We start from the raw sequence: 17,443 nt of genomic DNA, 5'->3' as shown, positions 1-17,443 counted from the left end.
TGTTGTTATAGAAGACATATATTATAAAAATTGGTTCCAAGAAGAACTTGAGTTTTATAGAGAATGATTGTTATATAGGAATGATTGTATAAGAAAAGGAATGCAAGCTCATCATCTACATAGCTTCATAATGAAGGCGTTTAATTAAATTGAATGAGGGAGAGAGAATGAAGAAAAAAAAAAGAGAGGAAGAAGGAACAAGGAAGGATATATTGAGTGACATGTCAAAAAGATATTTAATTTTATGGTTTCAAAATGCCATGACTCTTTTGGTTAGAAATTTTAATATTCATACACATTATATAAAGGGTCTAAGCTAAAGGAATTAATTACCAAGAGCTTCAGGAGATTTGCTGTAAAATTCCTTAGCATGAATGTCTTCAATGAATAGAGCTGGAAAAGGTTGATAATGTACCTTATTTTCAAGGTAATATTTAACCAATTCCTCATCAGTGGGCACAAATCTGTAGCCAGGGGGAAATTCTGTGATCAAATCATCATTTTCAGTTGCCATTACAAATGAAATTTTATTTTGTTCTTGTCTGCGTTGAAGAATTGTCCCACTTTTATAGTTATTAACAAAAAGAAAGGGAAGGAGCTTTTGGAGTTCTATGACTACTTGAGTTCTATCAACGTCATTCACTCATAATAAAAACATGAATTGACCTTTTCAAATTCTATTTACAGAATGTGTGCTTATCTTAGGATGAACTAGGAGGAGAATTTTTTTTGTTTAGAGTTTTGGTAAAAACTTGGGTGTTTACTTGTATCATGGTCTTATTTTGGGTGGAGTCATTTTTAACTTTTAACTTCATATTTCAACTAACACTTAGACATAATTATTACTCTTCAATAATCAAGAGTTTCGTCAAAATAATGCCAATTTACTTATATTATCTCCCGTATAATAAGTGGCTTTTTGGTCTTTTTATTTTAGTACAAAATAAGTATCTTTCTACATGCTCCCTCCGGTCCATAATAAGTGACCAATTTGCTTTGGGCACACTCATTAAGGAAATATTAAATTCTAGACAAAAATAGTTGGTGTGACTAAACTACCCTTCATTAAATGTTGCACCATAGTTATAGTAGCACTTGCTTCTCTTCTCTAAATGACTTTTTAGGGATATGTACATAAGAGTAATTTTGGAAAAATAAATTGATTTTTTTCTTGATTATATAAATGGACACTTATTTTGGACCAAAATAAAAAAGCAAATTGGTCACTTATTGTGGACCGGAGGGGGTAATCAAGAAGAAATAACTTTATTTATCCAAAATTTGCCCTTATGTACATATCTCAATGTGTGAAGTTAACAATATGCAGATTTTATTTAAGGGTAATTTAATCAAAATACCTTTCTTTGTCTATGAGTTAATATTTTCTTAAAGGGTGTGTCAAAGGCCAAAGTCACTTATTATGGACCGGAGAGAGTATATTATATAATATTTTCATTCCCCAACCAAACATCAAAAAATATTTTCTCAGAATGATATATAATTTTTATGAAAAATAACTTCCGTCGTATCATATACACCCTTAAAGAAAAAATTAATGGGCATGATAGAAACGTGTGTTAAAAACTCAAAAGTGAGGTAAAACATCAACAACCATATCTTCCCCGTGAGAGCAGCAAAGAGGACTAGCTTTCACACCTCATTTTACTATCATCTCTTAAGCATTAGGGGATCTCAAACCAACAAACGGAAACAAAATAAAACTCAGACAAATTGTTATGATCATAACACATTTACACTAAACAAGAGAATTGCTTTCAGTTGCATCAACTTATAAATAAAACTCTCTCCTGTACATGGTCATCTAAAATCTTAAGCAGAAACAGAGTCCACACGGGCAACATCTTTGAAATAACTTGGATAAGGATATTATAATTAAGTTGAGCAGAACAAGTTGAACTCCAAATACAATCTATAAATATGACGGTACAGCTGAACTACACTTAAATATCTCAATATTTGACTCCACCTATGTTAACAGCAGATAACAAGGCTGCACCCTCTTCCTCATGGTTCAATGATGAACAGCGGCTGCAAGAAAAGATAGGAAATCAGATACAATATCTACGGCTATGCCAAGTTCTAAGCTAATTATATGTATACAAACCGAGAGAGAGAGAGAGAGAGAGAGAGAGAGCTATACGTACCGTGTCCACACTAACAGGCTTACCGTCCTCTGCTACTACCTCCACTACAGTTCCAGATTGATCAGCCTAATAAAGGAATTCAGAAGATATGATGAGAGGAAGGCATGGAAAAGGAATTTAAAAATCTCGTATGTATTGTGATAGTCTCAGTTACAAAAGAGCGGCCCAAGCAACTTCACTGCACATAACTCATAAGAATTTCATAAGACAATTCAATTTTACTTTAAATTCCAGACATTAAAATTCGACAACTTATAATTATGGGCCTTTTCCAGGTAAACATCAAAATGCAAAATACTGATATATTTTAAGGGCACCTTTAAAAAACAATATTACATGGAAAGTATTAAGGTTGAATATTGAGCCTGAACTAACCTCAATCTCATTCATCAATTTCATCGCCTCAATGATACAAATTACTTGTCCCTTCTGGACCTTGTCTCCTACCTGGGGAATTATCAGTTTAGTCAGGTTTATGAGACAACTGCATGACCAAGAAGGCAAGAACATAGAAAGTAAAAAGGTAAATGAGCAGGCTACCACAAAAGTATGAGAGATATTAGCATGAATTTCCCCTTAATTGGTTGGTTGCCTGGTTTTGTGACATATTCAAACAAGTAAAATTGTAATTCAGGGAAAACAATATTTAAGGGAAAACAAATAGACTTTTCTTCTAATTTCCTCATTTCATTTGTCTTTCCTGACAATTTCAAGGAGGTTCTATTGCCTATCAATAATGGAACACTACACATGTACCAGGAACCAACACACACACACACACACACACACCCCTCCCCCCCTGCTGCTGAGATTGTAATAAGGGACAGAAAAGGGGTAATATTACTGAAAGTAGACCATTTACATTCAATTTACCCAAAAAGAAATAAGACATCGAGTAAGAGTCAATCAGTAGGATCCATTTAAGTTTCAATTTTCTCCCAGTTTCTGAGCGCCAAAATGTGCAACATCTATCCACACAAAGAAGGTACAAGGATCCTGATTTGACAAATCTACTATGACCCAAACTTTAAGAAGACATCGCAATTTTACTAGCTTTGGAGTTGTTAGTCCTTTTATCTACTTGCTAATTCATTAACCACGCCACGAAGATACATATAGCATACTTCATCGTGACCATTAGAGATAGGTGAAAGCATTGTGTGTATTTACCTTTACAAAAGGTGGGGCCCCTGGAGCTGGAGAACGATAAAATGTCCCAGCCATGGGACATTTGAGTGGAGGATGCGATGACTTAGGCTTTGAAGGTGCAGGTGCAGAAGATGCTGGAGATGCAGCGGCAGGGGCAGGGGCACTCACAGGAGGCAATTGTGGTGCATGTGAAAAAGAAGGGGGCGCCATAACATAGGGAGCCGCTGCAATGGGTGGTTGGGGCATTGCTTCCTTCTTCCTTATGACGATTTCACAGTCATTCTGCTTTAGCTGCAGCTCCACGATGTCCCTCGAATCCACAAGCCTAAACACAAGAATACAAATAAATGGAAAAAAATGAATTCTACCACATACACAAAAAACAAATGAACAATATTCATGACAAGAGTTCAACGCACTTAACGAGATGGGCAGCTTGAGACATGAATTCTTGAATGGATGAAGCATCTGCAGTTGAGGGCTCAGGTTTTGGAACTTCCTCTTCATTTTTTTCAGAAACTGGTTTTGAATTGGTAGACTTCTCAAGGATAACAACCTTAAAATTGCATAATCAAAATAAATTTATTCAGACCAACATTTCCTCTTTGTTGAAGTTCAAGATTTTAACAGGCAAACGTAAACTATCATCTATGGCAAGCCTTGGCGCAGTAGTAGAGCAAGAGACTAATTCATGAATGATTACTAAACTTTCCCTTTACTGCACTAAAGTCATTAAATTATTTCGTAACAAAAAAATCACTCAACTTTACCAAAGTATCACGAAAATAGCTATAATTATTTTTTATAACCAAAAAATCACTCAATTTTGCTTAAGTATCTTAGAAAGTCATTAGGAGGAATAACCTAATGACTTTTGCAAAGTTGAATAACCTTTTTGAAAGGAAAAAAAATTGTTTAGTGACTTTTGCTATACTTGAGCAAAATTGAGTGAATTTTTTCTTACTAATAAAAATTATATTAGACTTTTTGTAATACTTAAGCAAAATCGAGTAATTTTTTTGTTACGAAAAATAGATTAGTGATTTTGGTGCAATATAACAAAAATTAAGTGAATTTATCCCGTAGAACAAGGTATAGGGTATAGGCCATTCTCCCCCCACACTGTATTTAAAAGAAGAGAGAAGTAAATTACCTCATTCAGCTGGGCACACACCTTAAACACTTCAGATTGGAGTCGAGTAGACCCCTGAAACAAAACCCACATTCAAAATCAAAATGCATTCAACACAAATCATTTAAAAATTCAATCTTTGAGCAGCAAAAAAAAAGAAAATAACCTGGAGTCTAGGGAACAATGTAGGGGTGGATCTCAAATCAGATCGAAAGGAAACAGAAGCTTGTGGCTGATTATGAGTGGTGTTGGGCTGTGATGAAGCATTCAATATAGCAGAAATCTTAGGACATTGAACAGTGAAAGAAGCCATTGCCAATCAACAAATGAATCAAATAAAAAAAATTGTGATTTATATGAATTTGGAGAGTGAAAAGAGGGGGTTTTGTAGGTAAAAATGGGCGGCGAAATTGATGAGATTTAACAAGGAAATAGCAAGAGACGATACACACGAGGGAAAGGGACGAGGAGTTTAGTGAGGTATGAGGGTGGAGGCATAATAATCGACCAAAAAAACAAACAAAGGTTTTTGTGTTGAGGTGTGTGTGAAAATTGGTTTATTTCCACTTTTCCCTCCATGTTTAGGGCTGGTAGTTTAACTAATGTACACCCACCAAATTATTTCAGCTATGATTTTTAGGAGGGTGGAAATTAAATTCTTTTTCATTTTTAGTATTTTATTATACTTACCTGCAGATGTAAGGTCCCGTTTAGCCATAAAAATATTACTATTTTTTAAAAAATCGGTGTTTGGCCATAAAAATTTTAAATTGAATTTTGAAAATTTAAAAAACTTTAAAAAGCTATTTTTTAAAATTTTCATTTCAAATCACTCGCAAAAATTGAAAAATAGCTACAAATTGTATTCATGTCCAAACACAACTCTAATTTTCAAATATCATTTTCACTATCACTTTTCTTTAGAAATTTTGCAATTCTTATGAGCAAAAGCCCACTAAGTTTTAACCGAATTCAGAGGTCTTCAATTCTCCTTTTTCTTTGCTTAGAGAAAACTATTTGATTTTGCCTTCCAAAGCAAAATGCTTCTCCCTCATAAAATGCTATCAATATCAGCCATTTACTTATAAAATACTATAAATATAAATTCAATTGGCTATTTATATCCTTCTCCTTCTCTTTAGTCTATAGGATAATAGGAACACCTTCAATCATGAAATTGGAATAGTGCCCAAATAGGATCAAGAATGCTTTTTGGCACTTTTCCATGATCAGCTTTGAAACTTGAATGCCAATGACCAAATTTCAATAGAATTACTTATTCTTTTCAAAAAATTGCGTTCCATCCAATATTTGTTTTAATTAACATGATGTTTGGACCAACTTGCATGTATCTTAAATTAATTCTGTCCACCAAAATTTGCACACATAAAAACGTCACTTAGCATTTCTTTGGGAATCTTACAGAACTATCCCAAAAAAGTCTCAACTTGCCAACCTCTAACAATCAATCATAGAATTACCAAAACTAGTCAAACACATATAAAAATTGAAAACCCAAAGAAATAAGGTTTTTCTCTCCAAGAATCACACATTGTGATGACCCTAAAGGTCATTTTCTGTTTTAGAACTCGACTCCGTGTTCCGAGGCCTTAAGAATCTCATTTTATCTCTTCTCGATTTGCGTGCATAATCTGGGTGTATATTGAAAAGCTTTTATGTGAAAATTAAGGGAAAATAATTTTTGGCCTAAAAAGTTAATTTTTGTTGACTTCGGTCAACGTTTTTTGTAAACGGACCAGGGCCCTATTCTGACGGTCCCGGTGGTCCGTAGTAAAATATGGGATCTGGGCGTATCTCCTGAATCGAATTCTGAGGTCCCTAACGCGAGAAATGAATTTTTGATGAAAATTGTTAAACTGGAATAATAAAGGTTTTAAGAATTTGGTTAATAATTGATCTTGTTGATACCGAGTTCATATTGTGGCTCTGGAGTCTGGTACAGGTCCGTTATGATATTTATACCTCATCTATGAAATTTGGTGAGAAACGGGATTGATTTGACGTGATTCGGACCTTTGGTTGAGAAAATATAAGTTTGAACTTTCTTGAAAAAATTCATGATATTTGGTGCTAAATTCGTAGTTTTAGGTGTTATTTTGGCGATTTGATCGCGCGAGCAACTTCGTAGGATGTTTTAAGACTTGTGTGCATGTTTGGTTTGGAGCCCCGAGGGCTCGCGTGAGTTTCGGATAGGCTACAGTATGTTTTAGACTTGGAAAAATCTGGTATTTTGATGCAGCAGTTGTCCTGATATGCCCTTCTTCGCGTTCGTGTAGGTAGTATCGCGAACGGGAAAGGTAAAAATAGGGCAGGGGGAAATACTTCTTCGCGAACGCGAAGCAGTGGGGGCTTTACCCCTCGTGAACGCGACCTGTCTATCGCGAACGCAAAGCTTGGGACCTGAGGGAGGGGAAATTAACTCATCGCAAATGCGGCACTTGGCCCGCTAACGCGAAGGCTGTGAGGATATGCCTTCACAAACGCGTAGGCCAATAGGGCTAGAGCTTCACGAATGCGACAAGTAAGGCTTGTCCAGTATTTTAAAAACAGAACCAAAAATGGGATTAGACTATTCTCTCATATTTTCAAAAACTAGAAGACTCAGAGACGATTTTCAAGAGACAACTTCTTCCCAAGAGTGTTGGTAAATGATTTTAAACTACTTTCTTCCAATTACCCATTATATTTCATCAATTTTCAACCTAAAATCTAGGGTTTTCATGGTGAAATTAGGGGTTTGGGTAGAATTAGGAATTTTTGTATAATTAAAAGACCTCGAATTGGGGTCGGATTCCTAAACTAATTACATATTTGAGCTCGGGGGGTGAATGGGTTTTGGTCTGAACCTCGAGTTTTGACCAAGCGGGCCCGGGTTCGATTTTTGACTTTTTGGGCAAAATGTTGGAAAACTTATAATTATGCATTAGAATTAATTTTTTTAGTGATAATTGATGTTATTAAGTTAATTATGACTAGATACAAGTGGATTGGAGGTGAAATCTAGAGAAAAAGCGGCGTTTGAGCTTTGAGTTTGGCCGCGGTAGTGAGGTAAGTATTATGGCTAACCTTAGCTTGAAGGATTAGGCATTGTTTGTCTATTTCCTATGTGTTTGGTTGTTGAGTCCGACGTATAGGTGAGGTGACGAGTACATATACGTTGTTGTCGGGTCATAGCATGCAAGTGAGTCTTATTCTTATGATTGTTGTATTCCTTATTCGTATTGTTCATGCTTAAACTAGTTATTCTTCATGTTGAACAATTCTTATCATGTTTTACTGGAATTGGATATTTCTTGAGTATTGACTCGAAGTTGAGGTTGACGTTGGCAAACTAAATATTGATATGGTGCTTGTTATTAATAATTTTATTGCCCCGTTGATATTATTTTGTTATTTGGGTGAGGAAGAGTATAAAGCACGAAGGGTGATGCCGTGCCATTGCATATTTATTATCATGTGAGGATTAGTGTAAAGCACGAATGATGATGTCGTGCCATGCATATTTACTATCATATGAGGAAGAGTGTATAGCACGAAGGGTGATGTCGTGCCATTTATATTCATTATCATTATTCATTTCATTTGTTATGGTGAGGACGAGAGTAAAATCACGAAGGGTGATGCCGTGCACTTGTTTTGGTGTGTTTTTTTACTGTTCTATTCTCATGATCTTGTACTCCCCTCAACATATTTGTTCCCCTCCCGTTAGTATTGTGTATAACTTCTATTATCATTATTATGCTTGTATATTGCTTAATTGCACAAGTTTATATATGTGTCTTGTCCTAGCCTCGTCACTACTTCACCGAGGTTAGGCTCGACACTTACTAGTGCATGTGGTAGGTTGTACTGATACTGCATTCTACATTTTCTGTGCAGATTTTCGGTACTGGACCTTGTTGATCAGAGTTGGGTTACTGCCTTCAGTCCAACAGGAGACCCAAGGTAGATCTGCCGGCGTTTGCAGACCCTGGAGTCCTCTTTCAGTTATCCTAGTTTTCCTATTTTCTTTTAATTCGAGAACATTTGCATTTTCTTTCAGCCAGTATTTGTAGTAACTCTTAGAAGTTTGTGTATTGTAACACCAGATTTTGGATAATCGTGTATTAATACTTGGATTATTATGAACTTCCGCATTTCTTTACTCTGTTTTGGTTTAATTATTATTATTTACTGATTTGGATAGTGTTAGAGTATTAATTCTTTATCGGTTGGCTTGCCTAGCATTCTGAAAAGTTAGGCGCTATCACGATTCCGATAGTGGGAAATCCGAGTCGTGACACACACAAAAATCTCCTTCTATATTAATAGAAACTAAGGTGATGAAATACAAATATATATATATATATATATATACAAGATTTCAAAAATTCAAGTAAAACGGACTTTTTAAATGTGTATGGTTGAGATTCACTGAAAACGTATAGATGCGTCAATATACAAAATTTGAGGAAGATTGGAGGCGATTTGGACTGATTTGCTATCAAAATTCATAGTTAAATCGAGTTCTGTCATGACCCAAAATCCACGAAGGGTCGTGATGGCGCCGGACACTATTGTCAGGCAAGCCAACACTAAATAACTAGCAATTTCTCATTTTAGATATTTCTAAATTCACTTCTTTTATACATTTAAACAACAAGGAATAAATTTTTACCGGATAAAATAATGATATCTTTGACAATTTCAAAATACTGACTACTTTCATAGATATCCCAGAACCCGGTGTCACAAGTGCATGAGCATTTATTAGGGAATGAAATAAAATACAGTAACTGTCTGGAATACAAGTGGACAGAAATGAAAATACAGTACAATACTCTGAAGGAGGCTCTGTTCGCTACGATCGTCTCGATAAGTGCAACTCACCTAAGTCTCTGTGTCAACCATGCTGCTACGCCCGTCAGGCCACTAGTGATGCATGTGCCTGTGCAACAGAAATGTACAACAAGCGTAGTATGAGTACGAAAACAACATGTACCCAATGAGTATCCCGTCTAATCTCGAAGAAGTAGAAACGAGAGGTTGACTTCGATATTTACTAGTGGTCCAATAATGATACGTCCGTAATATAATGAATCGAGGATTTATATAAACAGGATTTCTAATTTAATAGGGTGAAACATGTAAACAATTCTTTCTTTTTATGTGAAATTTCTAAAATTTCCTTTTTCATCATTTATACACATATTCTCAAGTCAGGGAGAGCAAATATCAATATCTATAAATCCCAAGGCAAGCAATGCAAGCATGCGCAAATCATGCCAAGGACGTACGGCCCGATCCAATAATATTTAAACTGTGCACTGCCAGAGGGTCGAATGGCGCGAACCATAGATGCATCTATTTAATCTACTGAGGCGTTCGGCCTGTTCCATAATTTAAACACGCACAGACGATCAATCAAGAAGTCATTAGGAAACAATTATCCAAAGAAACCAATTCACTCTTAACAATTTAGAAAAATGAAGTTTAATTTTTTTTAGAAATCCATTTACCCATTCGATAGGATTTAAGCAATCGGCTGTCAATAAGGTTACACATATTCCAAGTATAGCATGCTTTTGGGTCCTAGACTACCCGGACTTACACATATTAGTAGCTACGCACGGACTCTCGTCACCTCGTATGTACGTAGCCCCCACAAATAGGAGTGCATAACCAATTATTTCACCTATGGGGACAATTCCCTCTTACAAGGTTAAAAAGGAGACTCACCTTGCTCCGAAGATCCATAACCGGCATTCCACGCCCTTTCGAAGACTCGAATCGATGCATAATGCTCCAAAATTAGTCAATAATTATGCAAAACCATTAATATACGCTCAATTACTCATTACAATCCAATTTATAACAATTCCTAACCCCGATCGAAAAGTTGACAAAATTGCCCTCGGGCCCACGTGCCCGTATTCCTACATTTTTCAAAGATAACGTTTACCCATGAACTCCTGAACTCAAATATATGATTTCCTCTAAATTTCATACCCAAAGTCGTGGCCAAAATCCAAAAATACCATTTCTAGGTCTTTCCACCAAAACCCCAATTTTCTACCAAATTCATGCTCAAATCCGTACATAATCAATGTATTTAACTCAAGATAGGTGGGGATAGCTTACCTTGTCGTTGATGATGAAAACCCCCTCTTGAAACCCTCCAAGAATCGCCCAAGCCAAGAGAAAGATGAAAGAAAATGGCCAAATCCCGACTTTAAAGCAACCCACTGCCTTCAACCCTTTCCGTAGCTGCGGTCTCTTGACCGCTTCTGCGGTCTCGCAGGTGCGAACCAAACCCCGCTTCTGCGGTCCAGGGCTCCCAGTCCATTCCGCTTCTGCGTCATCTCCTCCGCAGATGTGGTCCCGTATCTACGAAAAAACGACTGCATATGCGGTCCCAACTTAGCCGTCCATTTCTGCTTCTTCGGCATGAAGGCCCTAGTCTTGCAGGTGCGGTTACACCAGCAACCAACAACTTCAACCCTTTCTAAAATTCCATTTTCGATTCGTTAACCACCCGGAATCCACCCGAGGCCCCCGGGACCCCAACCATTCATACCAATCAGTCCCAAATCACATTACGGACTTGCTCGAGGCCTCAAATCATATCAAACAACGCTAAAATTATGAATCAACCTCCCAGCTCAAAACTCCATCGAATCATCTCAAATTTGAAATTCAAGCTCATTAAGATATACCCAATCTATTCTAATAACACTTACTCAAAAGAAATCAAAAAATTGACCTTTGGCTAAAAATAGCTAATTGGCTAATATTGATAATATTTGGCTAATATTAATAATATTTTATGAATTGACCAATTTTTGTAATAAACTACATATAAATGGACAGACCTGGTATTTTTCCTATTTCTTTATCTCTGCTCAAATTTAAACTTGAGACCTACCCGCTTTATTGACTACTAAGTCACACCCTTGAATTCTACTACATTATCTTTTTCATTCAGTTGCGAAATAGACAATATTACATCAAGCAATAGGTTAGTAGTTTCATGAAACTTAACTTTTCGCAAATGTCATAAATAGAGCATGATTTAGAGAAACTCTAATTGGTAAATATTCGTATCTTAATTCTAATAATAATTTCTTTTATAAAACTTCATTGAAAGTAGAAGCTTACTTCTTGAATTTATAATTTAGCTTTTCGAAAATAGAATTTCTTTTGAGGGGATGTTATTGAAATAGATCGGGTGCATTTAAAGAAGTTGAATCTCAATGTTGGAATTATTTGGTGGAGATTTGAGGTAGTTTGAATTGAACATTCTAAATAAAAGATGAACATGGAAGAAGATAAGATATTGTTGGGTTTAAACTTGTTATGGCTTAAAATAAGTGAATGGAAAATGGAGGGAAAAAATAAAATATTTAAATTTTAATCTTTGACAAAGGGACATTGTCCATATTGGAGGAGGAAAAGAGTTTTTATGAGTATATATACAATTGTTGTTCTTCTAGCTCATAAAGAGTTGAGAAGAAGGCAAGTCTCACGTTCTTCGGCTCAACTTCGGCTTCGGCTTTGGCTTCGGCTTGATCAAATTAATCATTTTTTACAAGATTTTTATAATTGACATATCCCAAACATATATTCCATTAATCATTTCAGCTTATTCAAGTAAGTAAGAATAAGTTGAAATTTTATTATTCTCAACGACCATTATATTTAGCTTGAAAAGGCCCTCAATGACGTAAATTTTTCCTACAAACATTTCGTTCTTACTTATTACAACCTTATCAGATACAAAAATACACTTAAACACGATCTTGACGAGAAGTGCAATAGAGACTAAGTTCTTCCTAATTTTAGGAACGTGAAGGACGTTGTTTAGAGTCACCACCTTGCCTTAAGTCATTTTCAGAAATATCTTTCCACATCCTTCAATCTTGGTCATTACAGAATTTCCCATAGAAAACGTCTCTTCCGGTCCAACAGGAATATATGTAGCAAACACTTCTCTAACAACACAAACATGGTGAGTGGCTGCAGAGTCAATCCACCAAATCCTGGGATTTCTCACCAGGTTGCACTCAGAAAGCATAGCACACAAATCATCAATATTCTTGTGCTTGTTTGATTGACCATTCTTCTTGTCTTTCGTTGAAGCACGATAATCTGTAGATTTTTTTCTAGCTTTCTCGCAGTTGTAGCAACTTTCTTTGAACGTTTCTTGCTTGGGTTACTTTTTGGTCCAAAAGACTCCTTTCTCTTTTTATTATTTTGTGGAGCATCAACAATAACGTTTGCTCCCATTATTGTTGAGTTTCCACGACCCTTCTTTTCAGCAGTTTTATTGTTCTCTTCAATCCCCAACCGAACAATAAGAACTTCGAGTGATATCTCATTGCGTTTGTGTTTCAAGTAATTTTTAAAGTCCTTCCACAAAGGAGGTAACTTCTCAATCATTGTTGCAACGTGGAATATTTCATTGATGACAAGACCTTCAATGAAAATTATATGAGTAATAGTAACATAACTAATACTTTAAACAAAAGTATTAATTTGACTTATACATTCAGCAAGGAGATCATGAATAATCACGTGCAATTCTTGGATTTGGATATAACAAACTTGCTATCTACTATTTTGTAGTCCAAAAACTTTGCGGCAATAAATTTCTTCAACCCGACATCCTTAGTTTTGTATTTCTTTTCAAGCGCAAACCATAGTTCTTTTGACGTCTCCATATTACTATAGACGTTAGACAGATCGTCTTTCAGTCCGTTAAGAATAGAATTCTTGCACAAAAAATCAGAATGCTTCCACGCCTCAGTAACGAGGAAGCGTTTATTTTCTGGAGTTTCGTTAGGCGGAATAGGAACATCTTCTTTAATGAGCTTCTGTAGACTTAAAGTCGTTAGGTAGAAGAACATCTTCTGCTGCCACCGCTTGATATAAATACTGAAAAAAAATTCAGGCTTTTTCTGCCGGTGCCGGTGCTAATACCGATGTTGTTCGGCTTGTAGATGCATTGTAGTCACCATAAGAACAAGCTGGTTTTCGTCCTCATTCGTCATTTCTGTAAAAAAAAAATGACAGAAACAAATGTTTAATATATGGTGAAGTTTTATATCTTCAAACCGAATAAAACTAGAGTAGAAAATCACGTAGATTTTAGTCTCCAATGGAGTAGAAAATCGCAAGGATTTTAATCTCCAAATAACAGTTATTAAAATAAAACATAGCATACGTTAAGATATAGAAACAGAGTAGAAAACCACGAAGACTTTAATCTCCAAACCGGGAATAGAAAACCATACAGGTTTTAGTCTCTCTCTCTCTCTCTCTCTCTCTCTATATATATATATATATATATATATATATATATATATATATATAATTAAGTTCTTTAAGCTTGTTAAAAATCTATATTTGCAAAGTAATTCTGAAAATAAAAGAACGAAAAAATTCGAAATGTAGAAGAAGCAGATATTAATCCGAGCCCACTGAATTCACAGTGTTTCTTTAAGGAACTTAATCCCCTCCCAGTACCCGAGGTTATGAATTATTTTCTCCCAGGTTAAAACAGATTATACATTGGTGTAGCGGTATTTCAAACCCCAGTGTTTCAGCGAACATAAATGATCGGTAGCAAATCACACTTACCGTTACTTTCTTTCAGTTAAAACAAATGCAGAAGAAAGAAGGAGAATTCAAAATTTCCGTAAGGAAAATCTGAGAATCCGAATCCGAATCCGAGCCGAGCGAGTGACGACGACGGTACGAAACTTGCCTTCTTCTCAACTCTTTAAGAGCTAGAAGTAGAGCAATTATATATATACGCACACACACACACCTATCAAGACTCTTTTCCTCCTCCAATATGGGACAATGTCCCTTTGTCAAAGTGGAAAATTCAAATATTTTATTTTTTTCTCCATTTCTCATTCACTCTATTTTATGCTACTAGTCAATAGTACGCGCGTTGCGCGTGTATCTTGTCTAATGAGTAAAAGTTTCTCAAAAAATTATATAAATATTTTATTTAAAATTATATTTGAGTTATAAAGATTAAATGTGAGTCCTGTAAATAAAAAAAATATTAATTCTATATAGCTAACTCAATAAGGGGGAAAACAACCACATATAGGTTCTCAATCAAGGTCAATTATTGGAAAAAAAAATTCATTCAATATACGAAGACTGAACTACCATAATTTACCTTGATTAAATGATAAAATAAAGTAAAAACTATAATTTAATAATAATATTAAATAAAAGACACGTGTCATAAATATATTATGTGTCCTGATACTATAAAGCATATAATTTTTATGCTTTATTACCAAATTTATATAGGTAGCTACGAAAACGAAGTTATTGTGTATATATAAATGAAACCATTTGCTCATTATATTTCTGTTTATATATTCTATTTGTATTATATAAAGTAATTTTTGTTGTAAAGGAACCTTGTGTATTGGATCTTTTAGAGTTCTAGAATAATATTTTAAACAAAAGAGATCCTTACCTATTTGAGGTAAAATCTCAATTGGATTTAAACTCTTAAATATTAGGACCTAATTTAATAAGGAAAGATTTAATAACCAAAACTTAGTTTATTTTGAAATTCTAAATATTAGAAAGGTCACTTAAATTATAATTATATCCAAAGTGAAATATATTTTTAAAGGGTGAAAAGACGAACGACATTTTGCTAAAAGTGTCGGTGCTTTTAATATACTATATATATATATATATATATATATATATATATATATATATATATAGAGAGAGAGAGAGAGAGAGAGAGAGAGAGCTAAATTACGATTTTGTCTAATGTGAGGTTTAAGGGTAAACAACACAAATGACAATTCGCTAAGGACTTTCGATGCACATTGCGCTTGTATGTTAACGAGTACAGATTTTTTTTAAAAAAATTATATAAATATTATTAACAAATGTATTTGAATTATACACTAAATAATAAGAAATAATTCAAGTTCTCCCAAAAAATGATAAAGATCGATGTTATTTAGTGACTCAGTGGGTTCAACGCATATAAGGAATCTTGTGATGCCCTACAGTAATTAAATGAAACATATTTCCTTTTCATTGTTTTCATCTTTCGATACTCTTCTCTTATTCTCCAACTTTCTCCTCATAATATTTTTATAGTTTTATTGAACCAAATGAATTAAGTAAGTCATGCGTTGGCTTTCTAGTGTTGGTAGTGCGATAAAACATAGCACCATAAATATTGTCTAAAATACGATTCCAAAAATAAAGGGATGAAGCAATTTTATTTTATTATGGTCACCCTTTTTTGTACTAATGGTACTTGAAGGTGATCAACCTATAAATTCTTTTATTTATTTATTTATAAAAAGAGTCATATTAACAAAAAAAGAAGATAGTTATTTCTAACTAATGGATTTGTGCAATATGTCAAGCACGTAAAATAAATAATTAGTAAAAGCAACTACTGTTAATTCAATAGTAAACTCGACTCACCACCCTATCAGTCGCTCCATCAAACGAATCAACAAATTACAAAAAAACTTGTATAAGAATATAAAGACTTCTTTTATTCAGCTTAACGTACCTATTTTAAAAATAAAATTCCTAAAAGAAGAGGCATGCATGCTAACATAGTTGAAGTACTTATTCATCATATATCGAGGGTTAAACATAACTTAGAAATAATTATCACAATTAGAAAGCCAAAAATTCAAGCACGAATAAATATAAAATATTTGTTCTAAAGAAAAAAAAAACTGAAAACTCACGAAGCTAGAGATTCAATAACGAAAGCTAACCTATGATGATGAGGAATACAATCTTTTTATTTATTTATAGTAGTATTTGCCTATGCAATTAAAAAAGAAAAGGATATATGTTAGGTAAAATTGGGTATAGTTCCAATAAACAAAGAAAAGGAAAATAAGGACTATTAAACGTAAAATTTTATAACAAAAAAAGTACCCATAACCTTGAAAAAGGAACTAAAGAAACCAAAAATAGGAAATCGTAAAGAAAAAATTTATAACAAAAAATAATATTCGTAGTCCTAAAAATACTCCTATAAATGGAGTTTATAGTGAAGTACTCTTGAAAGGGAATTGAAAGAAATTAAAGGTTTTTATCAAATCAAAGTCCTAAATATTATATAAATAATTAAATGACTATTATGATTTTCAAATTAAAGTCCTAAATTAAATGTTAGGCAAATAATTAAAATAGCTATTTCTAATATTAGAAAAATAATTAATGTCTATTCCTACATATTAGGAAAATAAATTAAATTACCTTTGTCCAATATAAAATATAGTTTAAAGGGGTAGAAAAGGCGAATGACATTTCGCCAAGGGCCTTTGTGTTTTTAATATAATATAGATAACAAGCTTAAACCCAACAATTATCACACCGTGTTTTCTATATATCACTTGTGTATCCTATATGTATTCTCTGTGTATCCATGTAAATTTGTGTGTGAAATACATGTAATATATATATATATATATATATATATGTTAGATACATGTGTGACACATAAATTTTTAAACTCAATTTCAACTATGAATTTTGACTCCAAACTAGTTCAAATCACTTCTAATCTTTCTCAAATTTATATATCGACCCATCTATGTGTTTCAAATAAATTTTAACTAGCCCATTAAGAAAACTTTTTCTGCCCATATTTTGTAAATATTGTATATCACTCAAATTGAATTTGAACCCCAGGCTAGTCAAATCTATTCTAATCTTTCTCAAATTTTGTATATCGCCTCATTTATGTGTTTTCAACGAATTTTAACCATATTCATTATGAGAAAAGATTCTTTTTTTGCCTAATTTTTATTTAAATATTTTATATCCTTGGTAACTTTCTCAGGTTCTCTAGCTATTTTTGATAGTATAACTTCATGATTAATTATTGATAAGTAGCATCTATTTTTTATTTATTATGCAGTTCTCTCATTTCTTTAAAATTATTATACTTCAATTCTTTAAATGCGAAATT

General features: G+C 33.9%; 1 protein-coding gene across 1 annotated transcript; it reads right to left on the bottom strand.

Annotated features, from left to right (window-relative positions):
* Positions 1-1,722: 1,722 nt before the first annotated feature.
* Positions 1,723-5,023, bottom strand: LOC104225091 (biotin carboxyl carrier protein of acetyl-CoA carboxylase, chloroplastic-like). Its single transcript, XM_009776858.2, has 7 exons — positions 4,613-5,023; positions 4,468-4,521; positions 3,734-3,870; positions 3,336-3,639; positions 2,541-2,612; positions 2,166-2,231; positions 1,723-2,049 (listed from the first exon to the last, which is right to left on the bottom strand). The coding sequence occupies exons 1-7, from the start codon at positions 4,757-4,759 to the stop codon at positions 2,026-2,028; spliced, it is 804 nt and encodes a 267-aa protein (XP_009775160.1). The 5' UTR covers positions 4,760-5,023; the 3' UTR covers positions 1,723-2,025.
* Positions 5,024-17,443: the final 12,420 nt, after the last annotated feature.

This window comes from Nicotiana sylvestris, chromosome 10 (assembly GCF_000393655.2).
Source record: "Nicotiana sylvestris chromosome 10, ASM39365v2, whole genome shotgun sequence".
NCBI lineage: Eukaryota > Viridiplantae > Streptophyta > Magnoliopsida > Solanales > Solanaceae > Nicotiana > Nicotiana sylvestris.
This window is presented reverse-complemented; position numbering and strand designations above follow the sequence as displayed.

Excerpts from the sequence above, each read along its gene's own strand:
- LOC104225091 (XM_009776858.2), bottom strand. The coding sequence starts at position 4,759 with ATGGCTTCTTTCACTGTTCAATGTCCTAAGATTTCTGCTATATTGAAT. Across the intron at positions 2,232-2,540 it reads AATTGATGAATGAGATTGAG|GCTGATCAATCTGGAACTGT; the intron begins GTTAGTTCAGGC and ends TTCCTTTATTAG. Across the intron at positions 2,050-2,165 it reads AGCCTGTTAGTGTGGACACG|CCGCTGTTCATCATTGAACC; the intron begins GTACGTATAGCT and ends CTTTTCTTGCAG.